This window comes from Scyliorhinus torazame, chromosome 6 (assembly GCF_047496885.1).
Source record: "Scyliorhinus torazame isolate Kashiwa2021f chromosome 6, sScyTor2.1, whole genome shotgun sequence".
Classification (NCBI taxonomy): domain Eukaryota; kingdom Metazoa; phylum Chordata; class Chondrichthyes; order Carcharhiniformes; family Scyliorhinidae; genus Scyliorhinus; species Scyliorhinus torazame.
Genome location: NC_092712.1, coordinates 77,665,881 through 77,686,886, shown reverse-complemented (window position 1 = coordinate 77,686,886; position 21,006 = coordinate 77,665,881). Strand labels below are relative to the sequence as shown.

The 21,006-nt window shown below is 46.0% G+C and overlaps 1 protein-coding gene across 4 annotated transcripts in view; it reads right to left on the bottom strand.

The window, feature by feature from the left end:
* The window catches only part of arhgap12b (Rho GTPase activating protein 12b), a 422,708-nt gene that overhangs the window by 111,362 nt on the left and 290,340 nt on the right, over positions 1–21,006 (bottom strand). For 3 of the 4 annotated variants that reach the window (XM_072508348.1, XM_072508352.1, XM_072508350.1), the window contains 3 exons: positions 15,841–15,921; positions 2,329–2,412; positions 2,078–2,139 (listed from right to left, as the gene is read on the bottom strand). In XM_072508348.1, the coding sequence (XP_072364449.1) occupies positions 2,078–2,139; positions 2,329–2,412; positions 15,841–15,921 (227 nt within the window). The remainder of the gene's footprint in view (positions 1–2,077; positions 2,140–2,328; positions 2,413–15,840; positions 15,922–21,006) is intronic. The other variant, XM_072508349.1, reaches the window with a different exon arrangement.

Here is a 21,006-nt window from a genome sequence, read left to right as displayed (position 1 = left end):
AAATTATCACTAGTGCGTTCACAATTTCCCTAGCCATCTCTTTTAACACTCTGGGATGCATCCCATCAGGGCCAGGAGACTTGTCTACCTTTAGCCCCATTAGCTTGCCCAATACTGCCTCCTTAGTGATTACAATCATCTCAAGGTCCTATCATATCTTTATTTCCATCAGTCAAAGTGTGCACATAAGAAGTCTTACAACACCAGGTTAAAGTCCAACAGGTTTGTTTGGAATCACTAGCTTTCGGAACGCAGCTCTGAAAGCTAATGACTCGAAACAAACCTGTTGGACTTTAACCTGGTGTTGTAAGACTTCTTACTGTGCCCACCCCAGTCCAACGCCGGCATCTCCACATCAAGAATAGTGTGACATACAACTGCCATGACAATTCGCAAGCTCTTGGGCATTATATTTCAATCTTTCTCTTATTCTTGATCCCACCTTTCCTTGGTGATAGTCCCAGCATCAGCAACTTCAGGCAACCAAGATAACAAACTCTGTACAGGCTATAGTCTGAACGTGTCACCCCTATATGTACCCAACATTCTGTTATCACTGCAGCTGCATACACATCACTATTCCCTTCTGCTTTGGGCTCCATGAACAACCTTGAATTTGCACGTCTGTCTGACTGAATCAAAACCTGGGAGAATGAGAATGAGAAAAAAATAGGTTTGGGTTTCCTGGATAGTTTGTTGAAATTAACCTCAGGATGTCTTTTAAATCTTTTCCAGCAGGTTTACTACCCTCTGCTACCTACAGTTAGGTTGATTGACAGGTGGGTGGAAGTAAATCACGTGATCTGAGCTAAAGGAAACACTCCCTTTGGTCCATACGCAGTGCTGTATACCTTCTGGGAAACAAGGGGCGGGATTCTCCGACCCCCCCCGCCGTGTTGGAAAATCGCCGGGGGCTGGCGTGAATCCCGCCCCTGGCGGCTGCCGAATTCTCCGGAACCGTATATTTGGTGGGGGCGGGAATCGCGCCGCGCCGGTCCCCCCCAGGTGATTCTCCGGCCCGCGATGGGCCGAAGTCCCGCTGCTGGAATGCCTGTCCCGCCGGCGAGAATCAAATCACCTCTCTTACCGGCGGGACTAGGTGGCGCGGGCGGGCTCCGTGGTCCTGGGGGGGGCACGGGGCGATCTGGCCCCGGGGCCCCCACGGTGGCCCGGCCTGCGATCGGGGCCCACCGATCCGCGAGCGGGCCTGTGCCGTGGGGGCACTCTTTTCCCTCCGCCTCGGCTACAGCCTTCACCATGATTGACACGCAAGAGACACCCCACCCTATGCATGCGCGGGGATGACGTCAGCAGCTGCTGACGCTCCCGCGTATTCGCAGACTTCCGCCGACTGGCGAAGTCCTTTCGGCCCCGCTGGCGTGGTGCCAAAGGCCTTCCACGCCAGCCAGTAGAAACCACACCGGCGTGCGCCTAGCCTCTCACGGTGAGGGCTTGGCACCTTTGGGGCGGCTCGACGCCGGAGTGGTTCCCGCCACTCCATCCCGCCGGTAACCCCCCCGCCCCGCCGGGTAGGGGAGAATCCCAGCCAATGTCTCTATGGATTTAAAACAAAATCCTATTAAAAGGGAGGCGCACAACCTTCTGAAGGCTTCTGTTAAGAGCTGTTTAGTAACCTTTGACTCACCTCCAATAAATCTGAAAATGGATGGGTTGAAGGTGAGTTTGACAATATAAATTATTTTCTTTTAAACTTTTGAAGCATCCTTTGGAGTTCAAATTCTTTCCAATGCCATTGTTTACAAGGCCAATGATCCCATATGCTTATTTTAAACACGTGTCTCTGTTTTTGCAACGTGATTAAAATTGTACAATTTAGTTGAAATTGCCTTGAGGTATATATTTTCAATATCACCTTGCTAGAAAGTGGCAAATAGACCATTAATTAAAACGTTATAATTGAAAATTGGCTGGTTGAGTCAGGTAACAAATTGGAAACATACCATTCTCCATTCATAACTAGTGCTTAATCAGTTTTTCATTTAACATATCATGTTTACCATTTTAGTAGAAAATACTAAACTATTTCAAACAAGTGCCCTGTGTCTGATATACTCACCTAACTTTTTTGCCATTTTCAGTGATCTTTGTTGCATAAAGTAATCCATATTTTTCTGAAACCTGAAAATTTAGTGAAAGAATACAAATTTGTTGTGCATTGCATGACACAATAGGCAATGGAATTGATTAAATAATTTCTAATTAGGTCAATTCATTGCCATTCACGAGAACTAATAATTAATTTCTTTCAACTGACATTTAAACTCATTTTAATAGAAAGTCTTTTTTTGCTACTGGACGTATACTTACAGTCGGTGAAGACTGTGAATACTTTGGCGATGAGGGTGGTTCATTGTTGTTGTTGTGGGTTAACTTTGGACTAGTTGTAGGCTCCTAAAAAGACAGAAAATATTGTAACATTGTAACTGGCTTAAAGAAAGAGCGTGAGAATCAAACCATAAACAGCACTAAACATTATTTCAATGTTATTTCAAATTTCAAAATCCTGGAACTCCTTTCCTAACAGCTGCGGATTATTTTTTTATTCATTTGGGGGATGGGGGTGCCGCTGGATGAGCCAGCATTTATTGCCCATCTCTAACTGTCCTTAACAGTGGGTTTGCTGGACAGAGGGCATTTCAGAGACAACCACATAAGACCATATGACATAGGAGCATAATTAGGTCACTCGGCCCATCGAGCCTGCTCCGCCATTCAATCATGGTTGATATTTTTCTCATCCCCATTCTCCTGCCTTCTCACCATAATCCCTGATCCCCTTATTGATCAAAAACCTATCTATCTCTGTCTGAAAGACACTCAGTGATTTGGCCTCCACAGCCTTCTGTGGCAAAGAGTTCCACAGATTCACCACCCTCTGGCTGAAGAAATTCCTCCTCGTCTCTGTTTTAAAGGATCGTCCCTTTAGTCTGAGATGGTGTCCTCTGGTTCTAGTTTCTCCTACAAGTGGAAACATCCTCTCCATGTCCACTCTATCCAGGCCTCGTAGTATCCTGTAAGTTTCAATAAGATCCCCCCCTCATCCTTCTAAACTCCAATGAGTACAGATCCATCTGCAAACTTAGCAACAGTGCCTTCAGTTCCTTCCTCCAGATCATTAATGTATATTGTGAAAAGTTGTGGTCCCAGCACAGACCCGAGGTACACCACTAGTCACCGGTTGCCATCCTGAAAAAGACCCCTTTATCCCCACTCTCTGCCTTCTGCCAGTCAGCCAATCCTCTATCCATGCCAGGATCTTACCCGTAACACCATGGGCTCTCAACTTATTTAACAGTCTCCTACGCGGCAAATTGTCAAAGGCCTTCTGGAAATCTAAATAAATCACGTCCACTGGTTCTCCTTTGTCTAACTTCCTTGTTACTTCCTCAAAGAACTATTAACAGAATTGTCAGACATGACCTACCTCCCCTTGACGAAGCCGCGCTGACTCAGTCCTATTTTATCATGCACTTCCAAGTACTCCGCGATCTCATCTTCAATAACGGACTCTAAAATCTTACCAATGACCGAAGTCAGGCAACCGGCCTATAATTTCCCATCTTCTGCCTCCCTCCCTTCTTTAAAAAAAAAAAAAAAAATTCTTTATTCTCCTCCTGATTTCATAGAATTTACAGTGCAGAAGGAGGCCATTCGGCCCATCGAGTCTGCACCGGCTCTTGGAAAGAGCACCCTACCAAAGATCCACACCACCACCCTATCCCCATAGCCCAGTAACCCCACCCAACACTAAGGGCAATTTTGGACACTAAGAGCAATTTAGCATGGCCAATCCACCTAACCTGCACATCTTTGGACTGTGGGAGGAAACCGGAGCACCCGGAGGAAACCCACGCACACACGTGGAGGATGTGCAGACTCCGCACAGACAGTGCGGACTCCGCACAGACAATCCTCTTTCACATTTTCTCCTAAATTTACACCCACCAACAATAAACAATAATCAGTAACAAATATGTCAATCCCCATATCAATAACAACGATCCCATCCTCCCACCAAACCCCAGACATTGGCCCGCATGTTCTCGCAAACAAATAACAAAAAGGAATCAGGAATCACCCATAGTCACCATCAACACACACCGCCCCCCCCGCTCCCCAACTAATGTTCGATGTTATCCAGTTCTTGAAAGTGCATGATGAATAATGCCCATGAATGGTAGAACCTCTCCATCCTGCCCCTCAGTTCAAATTTAACCTTCTCAAGAGTCAAGAATTCCAACAAGTCCCCCCGCCACGCCAGGGTGGAGAGGCTGCCCTCCAACCCATCAGGATCCGCCTTCGGGCGATCAACGAGGCGAAGGCTACAACATCTGCCTCCGCACCCGTTTCCAACCCTGGCTGGTCCGACACCCCGAATATGACCACCTGGGGGCCCGGGTCCAGTTTCACGAGCACCACTTTAGAAATTACCCTAAAAACCTCCTTCCAGTAATCCTCTAGCTTTGGACAGGACCAAAACTTATGAACGTAATTAGCGCCACCCCCCCCCCCGCCCCCCCCCCCCTCCCCCCCCCCCCCCTCCCCCCCCCCCCCCTCCCCCCCCCCCCCCCCCCCCCACCGTAACGTTCACACACATCTTCTACTCCTTCAAAGAATCGGCTCATCCTCGCCCTCGTGAGGTGTCCTCTGTATACCACCTTCAGCTGTATCAGCCCCAACCTCGCGCACAAGGTGGAGGCATTCACTCTCTGGAACACCTCACAACAGAACCCCTCCTCCATATCCTCTCCCAACTCTTCCTCCCACTTTGCTTTGATCCCTTCCTGTGGTGCCTTCTCCTATTCCAAAATAGCTCTGTAAGCCGCTGACACTAACCCCTTCTCCAGTCCCCCTGTCGTCAGCACCTCCTCCAGCAATGTGGAGGCCGGCTCCTCCGGGAAGCTCTGCATCTCCTTTCTGGTAAAGTCTCGAATCTGCATGTATCTAAACATTTCCCCCTGCTCCAGCACATACTTCGCTTCCAGCTCCTTCAATCCTGCAAACCGACCCCCAAGAAACAAATCTTTCAGTGTCTTAATCCCCTTCTCCTCCCATTTCCGAAAATTTCCATCCCACCTCCCTGGCTCAAATCTGTGGTTCCCCCAAATCGGCATTTCCCTTGACCCTGCCCCGAACCCGAAGTGTTGGCGAAACTGCCTCCAAATTCTCAATGAAGCTATTATTACCAGACTCCCTGAGTATTTCCCCGGGGCTATCAGGAGCGGCGCTGTTGCTAGTGCTTTCAATCCCGACCCCCTGCACAAACTCTCCTCCATTCTGACCCACTGGGAATCAACCCCTCTGACCCAGCTCCGCACCTTCTCCACATTCGCCGCCCAGTAGCAATACATCAAGTTCAGAAGACCCAAACCCCCTGCCTTCCCCTCTGCAGTAGCACCTTTCTAACTCTGGCTACCTTCCCTCCCCATATGAACGACGTAATCCTTCCCTCAATCTCTCTGAAAAAAGCCTTTGGCAGGAAAATCGTCAGGCATTGAAAAATAAACAGAAATCGCGGCAACACGTTCATTTTAACCACCTGTACCCGACCTGCCAGTGACAGAGGGAGACTGTCCAGATCAGCTTTCACTCTCCCCACCAAACTAGAAATGTTGTACCTGTGGAGCCCCCCCCCGCCCCACTCCCGGGCAACCTGCACCCCCAGGTACCTAAAGTGAGTCCCTGCCCTACGGAATGGCACCCCGGCCCCCACCCCTGGCCGAGACGCCACAAAATACTCACTCTTGTTGAGATATAGTTTGTATCCCGAGAAAGACCCAAACACCCGAAGCAGCTCCAATATTCCCCCTATCGACACACTCGGTTCCGACACGTATAACAGCAAGTCATCGGCATACAAGGACACCCTATGCTCTATTGCTCCTGCACTATTCCTTTCCATACCCCCGAACTTCTTAATGCGATGGCCAACGGCTCAATCGCGAGTGCAAACAGCAGGGGGGACATAGGACATCCCTGACTAGTCCCATGGTGGAGAGAAAAGTATCTCGAGCTGATGTTGTTTGTGCGGACACTCGCCCTCGGCTCCTTATATAATAGCTTTACCCAGTTCACAAATCTTGGTCCAATCCCAAACTGCTCCAGAACTGCCATCAAGTACCCCCATTCTACCCAGTCGAACGCATTCTCAGCGTCCAATGCCACAACCACCTCTGTTTCCTTCCCCTCTGCCGGTGCCATAACGACGTTCAATACCCTCCTAATGTTCGAAAAGAGCTGCCTCCCTTTCACGAACCCCGTCTGATCTTCACCTATCACCTTCGGGAGGCACTCGTCCAGCCTACCCGCCATTACCTTCGCCAATACTTTTGCGTCCACATTCAGAAGTGATATGTGCTATACGACCCACACTCCGTCGGATCCTTATCTTTTTTTAGCAACAGGGAAATCAATGCCTGCCCCAAAATTTGTGGCAACACCCCCTTCCCTCGCGCCTCTTCAAACATCCCCACCATCAGGGGTGCCAGCTTATCCTTGAATTTTTTATAATATTCCACCAGAAACCCATCCGGCCCTGTCACCTCCCCCGACTGCATCCTCCCAATCGCATCCTTTATCTCCTGCTCCACTATTGCTCCTTCTAATGTAGCCCTGTCCCCCTCCCCTAGCCTCGGGTACTCCAACCCACCGAGAAATTCCTGCATCTCACGGCCTCCCCCAGGTGGCTCTGACCTGTACAACCTCTCATAAAATTCCTCAAAAATCTTGTTAATCAGATCCGGAGCCACCACCAACTTCCCTGCCCTATCCCTCACCTGCACAATTTCCCTTGCCGCTGCTTCCCTCCGGAGCTGACCTGCTAACATGTTCTTATCTCCATGTTTGTAAACTGCACCCTTGCTCGTCTCAGTTGGCGCACCGCCTTCCTGGTGGACAGTCGGTCAAAGCTCGCCTGTAGTTCCTTCCTCTTTTCTAGCTTTGCTGGCTCCCCATCCTCTGCATAACTCCTATCTACCTCCAACATCTCATCTATTACCCTCTGCCGCTCCAACCTCTCCTCTTTGTCCACCCTGGCCTTAAAACAAAATCACCTCCCCCACTCACCACCGTCTTTAGAGCCTCCCAGACGACCGCCTTCGACACCTCACCCGTACAGTTGAAACCTACATATTCCTTAATTACCGTTTCAATTTTGTCACAGAATACTTGGTCCCCCAAAAGTCCCACATCTAATTTCCACCCCGGCCTCTGTGCTACCCCCTTCTCCAGCACCATATCCACCCAATGCGGAGCATGATCTGACACTGCAATTGCCGAGTATTCCGACCTCTTAGCCCCAGCCAGCAAAGCCTTCCCCACCACGAAAAAGTCGATCCGCGAATTTACTTTATGGACTGCTGACAAAAACGAGTACTCCCGCTCCCTCGGGTGCAGAAACCTCCACGGGTCCACACCTCCCATTTCCACCATCAGCCCAGCTAACGCCTTCGACCCCCCCCAATGGGACCAGCGAGCGCGGCCAAACACCTTCCCCGCGAATCCCACATCATCCCAATTAGGGCCGTATACACTTAACAGCGCCACTAACCTCCCTCCAGCGCCCCTGTCACAATCACATATCTACCCCCCTGATCTGCCACCACCTTCTCCATCTGGAAGCGTACTCTTTTGCTGACCATTACCGCTACCCCTCGAGCCCTTCCGTCAAGTCCAGAGTGAAACACCTGACTAACCCAGCCCTTTTTAAGTCTCACCTGGTCTTTCACCCTCAAGTGAGTCTCCTGCAGCATTGCTAGATCTTTCAAACTTTTAAGATGCGCAAGCACCTCTTGACCGGACCTCCTAACCCCCTCACATTCCACGTGACTATCCGAACTGGGAGTCTCTCACCCCCCCCCACACCCTTCTTATCCACCATCATCATACCACCAGGCCCTGCCCCATGAGCCTGATCCACCCCTATCCATTATTAACATCAAACCCCTTCCCCCTCTCCCAAAACCCCCCCACATTTCCTCTCAAAAAAAACATCTTCCAGCATCAATCCCTTCCCCCATCCTCGCTCGCCTTGTAGGCCCATCAAAACCTGCTAACCAGGCTCCAATGTCCGCAGCCTTCCTCTCACCTCCATTCACTAGCCGACTTTAGTTAGCTAGTGCGGGTGGCTCCCCTCCCCAAGATATACTGTCCCCTCCCACCCAGTCCCAGAGAAAGAAAAAAAACAAAAACAATCAAACCCATACAATTCACTAAAATAAGATATAACCGTCGCAACACAGAATGCCAATCAACCCAACCAATAACTTGAACTCTGTAACAATGTGAAGAGAAGTAAATTACAATACATGTCAGTGAAAAGAAAGTTATGACATTTATACATTTTCCAGCTCCCCAATCACAGTCCACAGTCTCTCTTCCAGCTCTGCTCCTCACGTCTGTCCCAAGCCTTCCGCCCTCACGAATCGCTCAGCCGCCTCCACTATCTCAAAATAAGTCTTTGGCATCATACGTCACCCTCAGCTTCGCCGGATATACCATACCAAATCGCCCCCCTTTTTGTACAGTGCCGCCTTCACTCGCCCGAATGGCGCTCGTCTTTTTGCCAACTCCACCGTCAAGTCCTGATAGATCCGAACTCCAGCACCATCCCACTGCACCTCGTGCTTCTGCTTCGCCCAGCTTAACACCTTCTCCTTCATGCAGTACTTATAGAAGCAGATAATTACTGCTCTTGGCGGCTCATTCACCTTGGGCTTCGGCCTTAATGACCGATGAGCTTGATCCAGCTCGTACCGGGAGGAGTTCTCACCCTCCCCCATCAGCTCCACCAACTTCTTAGCGAAGTACTCTGTTGGCCTTGGGCCCTCGGTCCTTTCGGGCAAGCTCGCAATTCTCAGATTGTGCCGTCTCGAGCAGTTCTCCAAGTCCTCGAGCTTTGCTCGGAGTCCTCTGTTGACCTCCACCACTCTCTGCAACTCGTCTGCCATCGAGGTGAGCTGGTCGCTGTGCTGCGACACGGCCTCTTCCACTTCCTTCATCTTCTCGCCCTGCTCTCTCACCTCGGCCGATGTCTTTGCCACAGCTACCCTCACTCTCCCCCAAGGGGAGGAGCGATTGCCTCCTCCACCAATGATTTCAATGCGACCGCCATCTCCTTCCTCAAAGCCTCCATATGCCTCGGAAACTGCTTTTCCAGCTCCACCGCCATCACCTCGGTCACCTTTTCCACCGTAAGTAGTGCGGTCCCACCATGCGGTCCGGCATCCGCCATCTTGTCAGCGCTTTTGCTGGCCTTCTCATTCAACGGCAAACCCGGGCTTTCTTCCTTCTTCCTAGCTGCTTTTCGCATCCTCTAATGACTTATTATTTTTTCTTTCTTTCTTCAATCCGAAAATATATAAATAATTATTTTCTAACATTTTTTCCAAAAATTCCGAAATCAAAATATCTCTTGCCCCGGGGACCGGACTTCAAACTCCTCAAAGATCCATTTTCAGTGGGAGCCACCCAATGTGCTCTAGTCCCCCTCCACATCGCGTTCTGGACTCGGGCCTGCCACCTCAATTGCCTCGCCTCGTGTCAAGCTCCGCCCACGCACCTGACCTCTGGAGCGATGCCTCCCGCTCTGGCCGCCGGTCACTCCCGCGGGGCTCCGCACCGGCTCCAAACCGGACCGACCCGACGCCCGTCCCTCAGGCCCCAAAGGCCGAAGAAACCCGGGAAGAAAGAACCACGGGGAAACCCCCAAAAAAGTCTGAAATATCGCGGACCGGCGGCAGCCTCTTCTCGACGCAGCCACTCTGCTCGCGAGCACCACCGGAAGACTCGTCTCCCTCCCTTCTTAAACAGGGGTGTTACATTAGCCACTTTCCAATCCTCTGGGACCCTTCCTGCCTCCAGTGATACCGGAAAGATCATCACCAATGCCTCCACAATCTCCTCAGCTATCTCTTTTAGACCCTGGTGTGTTGTCCATCCGGTCCAGGTGATTTATCCACCTTCAGACCTTTCATTTTCCCCAGAACCTTCTCCTTAGTAATGGTCACTGCACTCACCTCTGCCCTCTGGTTCTCCTGGAGCTCTGGCAGCCCACTGGTGTCTTCCACCGTGAAGACTGATGCAAAGTAACTATTCAGTTTGTCTGCCATATCTTTGTTTCCTATTATTACTTCTCCAGCCACATTTTCCAGTGGTCCAATGTCTATTTTGCCTCTCTCTTACCTTTTAGATATTGAAAAACTCTTCCTATCTTTCTTTATATTACGAGCTAACTTGCACTCATACTTATCTTCTCCCCACCTTATTGCTTTTTTAGTTGTCCTCTGCTCGCTTTTAAAGGCTTCCCAATCCTCTAGCTTCCCACTTATCCTTGCCACTTTGTATGCTTTTTCTTTTACTTTTATGCTGTCCTTGACTTCCCTCGTCAGCCATGGATGCCTTGTCCTCCCCTTAGCATGTTTCCTCCTCCTTGGGATGTATTTCTTTTGTGCCTCCCAAATAACCCCCAAAACGCCTGCTATTGCTGTTCCAATGCCTTCCTTGCTAGGCTCATTTTTCAATTAACTGGCCAGCTCCTCCCTCATGTCTACCCTTATTTAATTGTAATACATTGCTGTAGGTCTGGAGTCACATGAAGGCCAAACAAGGTAAGGACAGATTTCCTTCCCTAAAGGACATTAGCGAAACTGATGGGTTTTTAAAACAATCGACAATGGTTTCATAGTCATCATTAGACTTTTAATTCCAGATTTTTATTGAATTGAAATTTCACCATCTGCCATGGTGGGATTTGAACCCGGGTTTCTGGATTACTAGTCCAGTGGCAATGCCACTCGTCACTGCCTACCAGTTACATGAACTGCAGTGGTTCAAGAAGGTCATCACCTTATCAAGGGTAATTAGGGATGGGCAATAATCTTGACCAAGCCAGCGACGCCCACATCCTGTGAATGAATAAAAAAGTATTAATTCATAATGGCAGTACGGTAGCAGGGCGGTTAGCACTGTTGCTTCACAGCACCTGGTCCCAGGTTCGATTCCCGGCTTGGGTCACTGTCTGTGCGGAGTCTGCACGTTCACCCTGTGTCTGCGTGGGTTTTCTCTGGTTTCCTCCCACAAGTCCCCAAAGACGTGCTGTTGGGTAATTTGGACATTCTGAATTCTCCCTCTGTGTACCCGAACAGGCGCCGGAATGTGGCGACTAGGGGCTTTTCACAATAGCTTCATTGCAGTGTTAATGGAAGCCTACTTGTGACAATAGAGATTATTATTCTTGATGTCAAACTAATAATTTAAAACAAGATCCAGTCATACAGTAAGGGCTGCTAAGTACACAGCAAATTTTCATAATCGTTATGGAAGTATGTTAACATTAAAGATAAAACCAAGGTTATAAGCAAAGGACTAAAATTGACAATCCTTTACAATGATTTACGAACAGAACCATATCTAGTGAATCCAACAACCAGCCATGTTCAAATAACTGTCATTATCCTGCTTTTGATTTATTTCCTAAGGGTCAAGCATAAGTCAAGTAATGAAATGAAAATCGCTTATTGTCACAAGTAGGCTTCAAATGAAGTTACTGTGAAAAGCCCCCAGTCACCACATTCCGGCGCCTGTTCGGGGAGGCTGGTACGGGAATTGAACCGTGCTGCTGGCCTGCCTTGGTCTGCTTTCAAAGCCAGCGATTTAGCCCAGTGTGCTAAACCAGCCCCAAGTAATCTTCACACCAATGCTTATAACTTTGTGTCTATTCACACTTAAGAGCCCTAACTGTTAATACAATTAGGCGTGATTTTAAATTATTAGTTTGGCATTATTTATCAATGGCAGATAATGTAAGCAAGTATGCTGGCACTAGATATGTTTATGGTGTAGTAATCCAGAGACTGAGACTAATTATCTGGAGACATACAAGTTCAAATCCCATCACGACAGCTGGGGAATTTAAATTCAGTTAATTAAAGTTGCAGAAATTGGGGACAGTAATTAGGAACTATGTGAAGTCCAAACAGAAAGTTAAAAACCTTATTGGTCCACTATGTAATCCAGTAACTGGGAGAGTCACTGATAATCCCCAACAATGTGCTCAGATATTTAGTGATTTTTATTCAACAGTTTGTACTATCGAGGATTTGGATCAAGTCTCGGTTACCTCTCTACATACAGCTGACCAATTGAAGACCATAAACTTCACACCCAAAGGTTTTCAACAAGGGCTACTCAGGTGCAAGAATGTTGCCTCTCCTGGACTAGATAAGATCCTTATGTTCAGATTTTTAAAATTGCGTCTGCTTTGTCTGCTCTTTAAACACTGTTTGGAAGATGGAGAAACACAAAGAATGGGAAAACTGGATATGAGCATCACTGGCAAGGTCAGCTTTTGTTGCCCATTTGTTGAACAGAGTGGCTTGCTAGGCCATTTCAGAGGGCAGTTAAGAGTCAACCATATTGCTGGAGTCACATGTAGGCCAGACCAAGTAAGGTTGCAGGACTTTCTTCCCTAAAGGACATTATTGAACCAGCTGGATTTTTACAACAATCCATGATAGTTTCATCCTTTCTATTACGGAGATGAACTTTCAATTCCGGATTTAGTAATTGATTTTAAAATCCAACAGCTGTCATGGTAGGATATGAACTTTGTCCCGAGAACATTAACCTGGACCACTGGACTACAAAGGACAATTAAGAATAAACCTCATTGCTCTGAGTCTGGTACTGGAACAAACTCTGCCCTCGTTCAGCAAGACCAATTCACCATTTAGATATGGGCTGCTAGGAGGCAAGTAACATTTGTGGCATTTCTCCAAGAGACAATTCATTGTTTTAACATTCAGTGGGCTTAGTATCATCAAATCTTCCACCAACATCCTGGGAGTGTCACTACTGATCAGAACTGTAACTGGATCAGCCAAACAAATACTCTATCTGCCAATAGAAGATCAGAGGATGAGTATTCCACAATGGGTGACTCACCACCTGAGTATAAAATGCCTGTCCATAATCTACAAGGTATGAATCATAGAACCCCTACAGTGCAGGAGGCCATTCGGCCCATCAAATCTACTCCGGCCCTCTGAACGAGCACCCTACATACTCCTATTCCCCCGCCCTATCCCTGTAACCCCACAACACCTAACATTTGGACACAGAACACTGATAGGAAACAAATTCAGGGAGATTATCAGAAGTTTTGCTAAATTGGTGAATACCTGTTCCATCCCCCTTCTTAGATGTGTGGTAATTCTGAACCCAATGGTGTGGACTCTTTGTATCATATTTTGACCCTAAGCTAAGCTTCTAATCTTATCATGTTAGAATTTACTAAAGAAATAAGGATTTTCTTGAGAATGGAGACAGGTAAAAAGCAGCCTGTAAAGAGTTCCAACGATTGCAGATAAGACGAATGACTGGAGAGAAAATTGGAGGCAGTGTTTGCGTTGTTCAAACAAAGAGCATGTCTTAACATGCGCGGTGAAGGTGGTTTTGGAAGTAGGAAGCAAGACGCTATGGAGGAACGTAGGCAAGTGAAAAGGATTTTAAATTTGGCTATTGGACTAAACCAAAACATTGAAGGTTGCTGACAGCAGGAATGATAAAAAAGCAAAACTTTGAAAAGTTTGCACTCCATATTGCGTGAATTGTAGTTCATGCAACCTGAAATTGGATGTGGCACAAGGAAACTTGGAAGTGCCAAACTTGTGGGTAAGGTTTCTACAGCATTGGTGGATAATGTTGGGATTAGAAGCTTAGCTTAGGGTCAAAGTATGATACAAAGAGTCCACATTATTGGGTTCAGAATTACCACACATCTAAGAAGGGGGATGGAACAGGTATTTTTGTTCAAAGCTTTTCAGCTGGAGCTGAACAGAATGACTTCAGCCTTGATGATAATATTGGAGAAATCTTCTCTTCCCCTATTTGATGCTGACAGACAATCACACCGAAGTGGTGGCAATATAATTTGGTTAGCAGCAGAGGTAGTGCCTGGGTGGCGTCAACGTAACTATGGTTGGAATAAAGAATAAGATAAACGGCACCCACACAGTGCAACTGCAGGAAAAAAAAATAATATAATGGCTGTACTGGACAGGTGGAGATGCAAACAATTGAAGACAGTGCTGCAGAGGTGAATCACAGAGAGGGATGATGGAAGAAGTTGGGGTAATTGACCATGCTAAATACTACAAAGAGGTCAAAAACGTAGTGTACCATGGTTGCAGTCAGAACAAATGGCACAGGGAACTGGAGTAATGGTAATTCAATTACTTTGAAAGTAAATTCTAACATGATAAAGACTGAAATGCTCTTGATGCAATGCCTTATGCAGGAAATAAATAGCTACGATCGAAGGCCTCATTGAGAGGGGAGGGATCACCATCTGAGAGACAAATTTCAATCAAGTCCTTTGATGCAATAATTGCAAGTTATAAGGTTTTAAAAAATTTTTTAAGAGTACTCAATTAATTTTTGCCAATTAAGGGGCAATTTAGCATGGCCAATCCACCTACCCTGCACATCTTTGGGTTCTGGGGACAAAACCCAAGCAAACATGGGGAGAATGTGCAAACTTCACACGGACAGTGACCGAGAGCCGGGATCGAACCTGGGACCTCGGTGCCATGAGCCAGCAGTGCTAGCCACTGTGCCACCGTGCTGCCCCCAAGTTACAAAGTTAAAAGAAAATTGGATCATAAAACATGACATTCTACTCCAGAGCATTTTTACTTGTATGATTGCTTAAAATTACAATACAGGAATAAATGCTAATTCACTGTGTAATTCATTCTAAGTGCAATTATTTTCTAAACAAATCACTGTAAACAAAATTATAATGCAATTGTGTGGGAATAATGAGTTAGATAGGATTTCTTCCCCCCCCCACTGGAATTTGAAAATTACTTTACTATGCTTATTGTGGACAAAAAGAAAAATGCACAATCATTATTTAGTAAATCAACCAGGACAGCACGGCGCCGCAATGGTTAGCACAGCTGCCTCATGGCGCCGAGGATCGAGGTTCAATCCCGGCCCAGGGTCTCTGTCCATGTGGAATTTGCACATTCTCCCCGTGGGTCTCACCCCCACAACCCAAAAAGATGTGTAGGCCAGGTGAATTGGCTACGCTACATTGCCCATTAATTGGAGAGAAAAAATCGGGTACTCTAAATTTTTTTTTTTTTTTTTTTAAAGTAATTAAACCAGGAATGAATCAACACAACTTCAAAAAGTCTTCTAAAATATAAGTTAGCAACTTCAGTACTGTACACATAATGCAGTACAACCTGGACAATGATTAACTTCTACACGCTCCAGCACAATTCATTGGAATAGTACACAAATGTTCCATAACTACATCACAGCTCAGAACCTGCTGAAATTCTCGAAGTTTCAACAGAATGTGGTCAGAATTTGGAGGGATATACATCAATTCAATTTTTAAATAAAATGCTTTTAAATGCATCGTGTCTATTACCTTTACCAATCTCTCGTATGTTCAGCTCCAAACGTATATAATTGCTATATCAGTGACACATCTACTTCACTGATAATAAAAACACTGGCTTAATTATGACTTAGTTGGCCAATACCTTCCCTAGCAAGAAATTTAAACTGAAATACTTTTGCAAAACATATATATTGTAATGAATTGCAAGTCAGAATACTGTAATTCATTCACACCAAATCATAATGAAAATGATCCAATCACAATGTAAATGCCAGATCAAACAGAAAAGCTGACAAACTCATTAAGACTAACACTCATCAAAAAATATAATTAATACAAACTTAATAGATATATTTGCACTAAAGTGTGCTTCAGGATAATTTAGATTACAATGAAATACTAACTTGATCGGGATGCTGTAAAAGCAATGATGGTGGAGCACAGAGATGTTCAGAGGAATTACGTTTGTGCTTTTTTGCAGTGAACTGGGAAAATCAAGATGCATTGGTTATTGACATATCCTCAATTTGCTATGGCAATACTGATTTAAAAATTCAAAAAGAATTTGGATCATTGTTAAATAAACAAATATAGGATTGATAACTACCTTAGTAATTACTGAAGTAACAGCATTTTGCTTTCAACATTTCCCAGCTTGGTCTTATCAATTTATAAATTTTTAAATGATTTGTAATAATGAATTATTTAGTCTACCATTTTGTGAAAAAAATACTCCATTACAATGTCACAGGTATAAAATACTTATTGGTGAAATACCATTGGTGAAAAAGAAAAGCCACTTTTTCTCATCATAACTTCAAATTATGGTATTACAGTATTGATTTACTTTATAACACTATAGGTTTTTTACAGTTACTGTAGCTGTCACTCCCCAGTCTTCTCTTTTCACGAGAGATGCAGCCTATTCATCCATCCATTCACCTAATGGGTTTAACCTCACAGTTCTGGTGAGATCCTTGTAAGCCATTTTTTGCATCTTCTCTAGTGCTTCTATATCATTTTTATAATATGGTGTCCAGCCAAAGTTCAATACAAGTTGAGCATAGCACCTCTACTTTCAATTATACCCCTCGAAAAATAAACTCTGCCGCTTTGTTTATGATTGTTATAGCCTCATTGTCCTGTGGCACAACTTTTTGTGATTTGTGCATTTGTTTTCCCAGATCCCTTTGTTTCTATATCTCACTTGAATTCTCATTTACTTAAGTTTAATACCTCACATGTATCTATGGTGAAATTCACTTGCCAATAAGTTTATTAATATCTTCTTGCAGTCTGTTGCAGCCTCCTCAGTGTTCATTATCCCTCACAATTTGTTGTCGCCTGCAAATTTAAATTGTGTTTTTGATTCCAAAGTCTAAACTGCTACTATGAATTGTGAACAGTTGCCCGAACACTAATCATCATGGGACCTCAATTCCCGCCTTTTGCAAATGAGCATTGCGACCCTGTAGCCTCCTTGCTTTCTGATTTTTAACCAGTCAGCTAGCTATTCATTCTGCTACTTTGCATGCCTTATTAGTTTATTGTGCAATTGTTACATTATCAAAGGCTTTTGAAATATAGATATATTTCACCTAATAAATTCTCTCCTGGGATCAATGTTGCCTATATATCATTATATTTTTGGTTTCTAGATGTTTAGTAGGACATAATTTTCCCTACTACCAATGTTAAGCTGAATAGCCTATATATACGACCTTAAGAGGCCACACAGCTCGTCCGACAACTCTTTTACTGTTAATTACTGCCAGTCCATTCTTGTATTGTTGTTTTGCTCCTCTTTGCCCCTTTTTTTACTTCTCTATAGATTCTAGTTTTACACTTGTATATCAAATTGATATCTGTCTAGCATTTTTTGCTTCATTCTATTTTTTAACTGCTTTGTCATCCAGGGAGCTCTGGCTTTGGTTGTTCTCCATTTCTTCCTTGTGGAATGAATCTGGACTGCTCAAGCTATAATAACCCATCGCGCCATTTCATTTCTGTTTTCCAATCTTTGATAAATCCAAGACAAATCAGTCCTCAACCCACTGAAATTAGCCTTCCTCCTGTTGTTAGTGGACTAGAAATCCACAGGTCCTGATAATGCTTTGGGGATACAAATTCAAATCCCACCACAGTAGATGATGGAATTTTAATTCAATAAATTTCTATGACTGCAATTAAAAGTTAGTCGCAGTAATGATAACTCTACCATCAGATTATCAGCAGGTGCTGAAGGAAACAACAAAAACAAAAACCTACTGGCTCTCACATGCCAATCAGAAAAACATAGGACTAGGAGCAGGAGCAGACAATCGGCCCCTCGAGCTTGCTCCGCCATACAATAAGATCATGGCTGATCTTTTTGTGGACTCAGCTCCACTTATCCGCCCGCTCACCATAACTCTTAATTCCTTTACTGTTCAAAAATCTATCTATCTTTACCTTAAAGACATTCAAAGAGGTAGCCTCAACTGCTTCACTGGGCAGGGAATTCCACAAATTCACAAGAGGTTCCTCCTCAACTCAGCCACTCCCCCTTATTTTGAGGCTCTGCCCCCTAGTTCTCGTTTCACCCACCAGTGGAAATAACCTTCTAGCTTCTATTTTATCTATTCCCTTCATAATTTTCTATGTTTCTATAAGATCCCCCCTCATTCCTCTAAATTCCAATAAGTATAATCCCAGTCTACTCAGTCTCTCCTTATAAGCCAATCCTCTCAACTCCAGAATCAACCTAGTGTCTGCACCCCCTCCAGTGCCAGTATATCCTTTCTCAACTAAGGAGATCAAAACTGTCCACTGTACTCCAGCTGTGGCCTCACCAGCACCCTATACAGCTGCAACATAACCTCTCAGTTTTTAAACCCCATCCCACTTGCAATGAAGGACAAAATTCCTTCTTAATTATCTGCTGCACCTGCAAACCAACTTTTTGTGATCCATGCACCATAAGACATAGGAGCAGAATTAGGCCACTCGGCCCATCGAGTCTGCTCTGCCATTCAATCATGGCTGTTATTTTCTCATCCCCATTCTCCTGTCTTCTCCCCATAACCTCTGATCCCCTTATTAATCAAGGACACTCAAGTCGATTTCGGTGGGAGAACAGCTGGTGAGTCAGTTTCAGCGGGAGCATTGCGGGAGTGGTTGCTGGGAGGTAAGTCTGTCCTTTAAAAGCACTTGTCTTTGCAGGGGCAGGCCAGTCGATTTCGGCGTGAGAACAGCTGGTGAGTCAGTTTCAGCGGGAGCATTGCGGAAGTGGCTGCTGGGAGGTAAGTCAACCTTTAAAAGCACTTGTCTTTGCAGGGGCAGGCCAGTCGATTTCGGCGGGAGTGGAGCTGGCTGGTTAGTCAATTTCAGCAGGAGCTGAGAATTTTTCTTTTTTTTTTAAATTAGTTTTTTAGGCGGGAACAGGAAGTCGACCCGCGGACGTCTGGGAAGACCCTCACCAATAAATTCTGGTGGAGAGGAAACCCATTGGTCTGAGGTAGGTACCATATTTTATTATATTATTATTATTTTTATAAAAATTTAATTTAGTTGTTAGCCAGATCTTGGTAGAAAGTAAGAGGAATGGCAGGGAAGGGAGTGCAATGTTCCTCCTGCAGGATGTTTGAGGTGAGGGATGCAGTTAGTGTCCCTGCTGATTTTACCTGCAGGAAGTGCTGCCATCTCCAGCTCCTCCAAGACCGAGTTAGGGAACTGGAGCTGGAGTTGGAAGAACTTCGGATCATTCGGGAGGCAGAAGGGGTCATAGATAGCAGCTTCAGGGAATTAGTTACACCAAAGATTGGAGATAGGTGGGTAACTGTAAGAGGGACTGGGAAAAAGCAGTCAGTGCAGGGATCCCCTGCGGTCGTTCCCCTGAGAAACAAGTATACCGCTTTGGATACTTGTGGGGGGGGGGACTTACCAGGGGTAAGCCATGGGGTACGGGCCTCTGGCACGGAGTCTGTCCCTGTTGCTCAGAAGGGAAGGGGGGAGAGGAGCAGAGCATTAGTAATTGGGGACTCTACAGTCAGGGGCACAGATAGGAGATTTTGTGGGAGCGTGAGAGACTCACGTTTGGTATGTTGCCTCCCAGGTGCAAGGGTACGTGATGTCTCGGATCGTGTTTTCCGGGTCCTTAGGGGGGAGGGGGAGCAGCCCCAAGTCGTGGTCCACATTGGCACTAACGACATAGGTAGGAAAGGGGACAAGGATGTCAGGCAGGCTTTCAGGGAGCTAGGATGGAAGCTCAGAACTAGAACAAACAGAGTTGTTATCTCTGGGTTGTTGCCCGTGCCACGTGATAGTGAGATGAGGAATAGGGAGAGAGAGCATTTAAACACGTGGCTACAGGGATGGTGCAGGCGGGAGGGATTCAGATTTCTGGATAACTGGGGCTCTTTCTGGGGAAGGTGGGACCTCTACAGACAGGATGGTCTACATCTGAACCTGAGGGGCACAAATATCCTGGGGGGGAGATTTGTTAGTGCTCTTTGGGGGGGTTTAAACTAATGCAGCAGGGGCATGGGAACCTGGATTGTAGTTTTAGGGTAAGGGAGAATGAGAGTATAGAGGTCAGGAGCACAGATTTGACGTCGCAGGAGGGGGCCAGTGTTCAGGTAGGTGGTTTGAAGTGTGTCTACTTCAATGCCAGGAGTATACGAAACAAGGTAGGGGAACTGGCAGCATGGGTTGGTACCTGGGACTTCGATGTTGTGGCCATTTCGGAGACACGGATAGAGCAGGGACAGGAATGGATGTTGCAGGTTCCGGGGTTAAGGTGTTTTAGTAAGCTCAGAGAAGGAGGCAAAAGAGGGGGAGGTGTGGCGCTGCTAGTCAAGAGCAGTATTACGGTGGCGGAGAGGATGCTAGATGGGGACTCTTCTTCTGAGGTAGTATGGGCTGAAGTTAGAAACAGGAAAGGAGAGGTCACCCTGTTGGGAGTTTTTTATAGGCCTCCTAATAGTTCTAGGGATGTAGAGGAAAGGATGGCGAAGATGATTCTGGATATGAGCGAAAGTAACAGGGTAGTTATTATGGGAGACTTTAACTTTCCAAATATTGACTGGAAAAGATATAGTTCGAGTACAATAGATGGGTCGTTTTTTGTACAGTGTGTGCAGGAGGGTTTCCTGAAACAATATGTTGACAGGCCAACAAGAGGCGAGGCCACGTTGGATTTGGTTTTGGGTAATGAACCAGGCCAGGTGTTGGATTTGGAGGTAGGAGAGCACTTTGGGGACAGTGACCACAATTCGGTGACGTTTACGTTAATGATGGAAAGGGATAAGTATACACCGCAGGGCAAGAGTTATAGCTGGGGGAAGGGCAATTATGATGCCATTAGACGTGACTTGGGGGGGATAAGGTGGAGAAGTAGGCTGCAAGTGTTGGGCACACTGGATAAGTGGGGCTTGTTCAAGGATCAGCTACTGCGTGTTCTTGATAAGTATGTACCGGTCAGACAGGGAGGAAGGCGTCGAGCGAGGGAACCGTGGTTTACCAAGGAAGTGGAATCTCTTGTTAAGAGGAAGAAGGAGGCCTATGTGAAGATGAAGTGTGAAGTTTCGGTT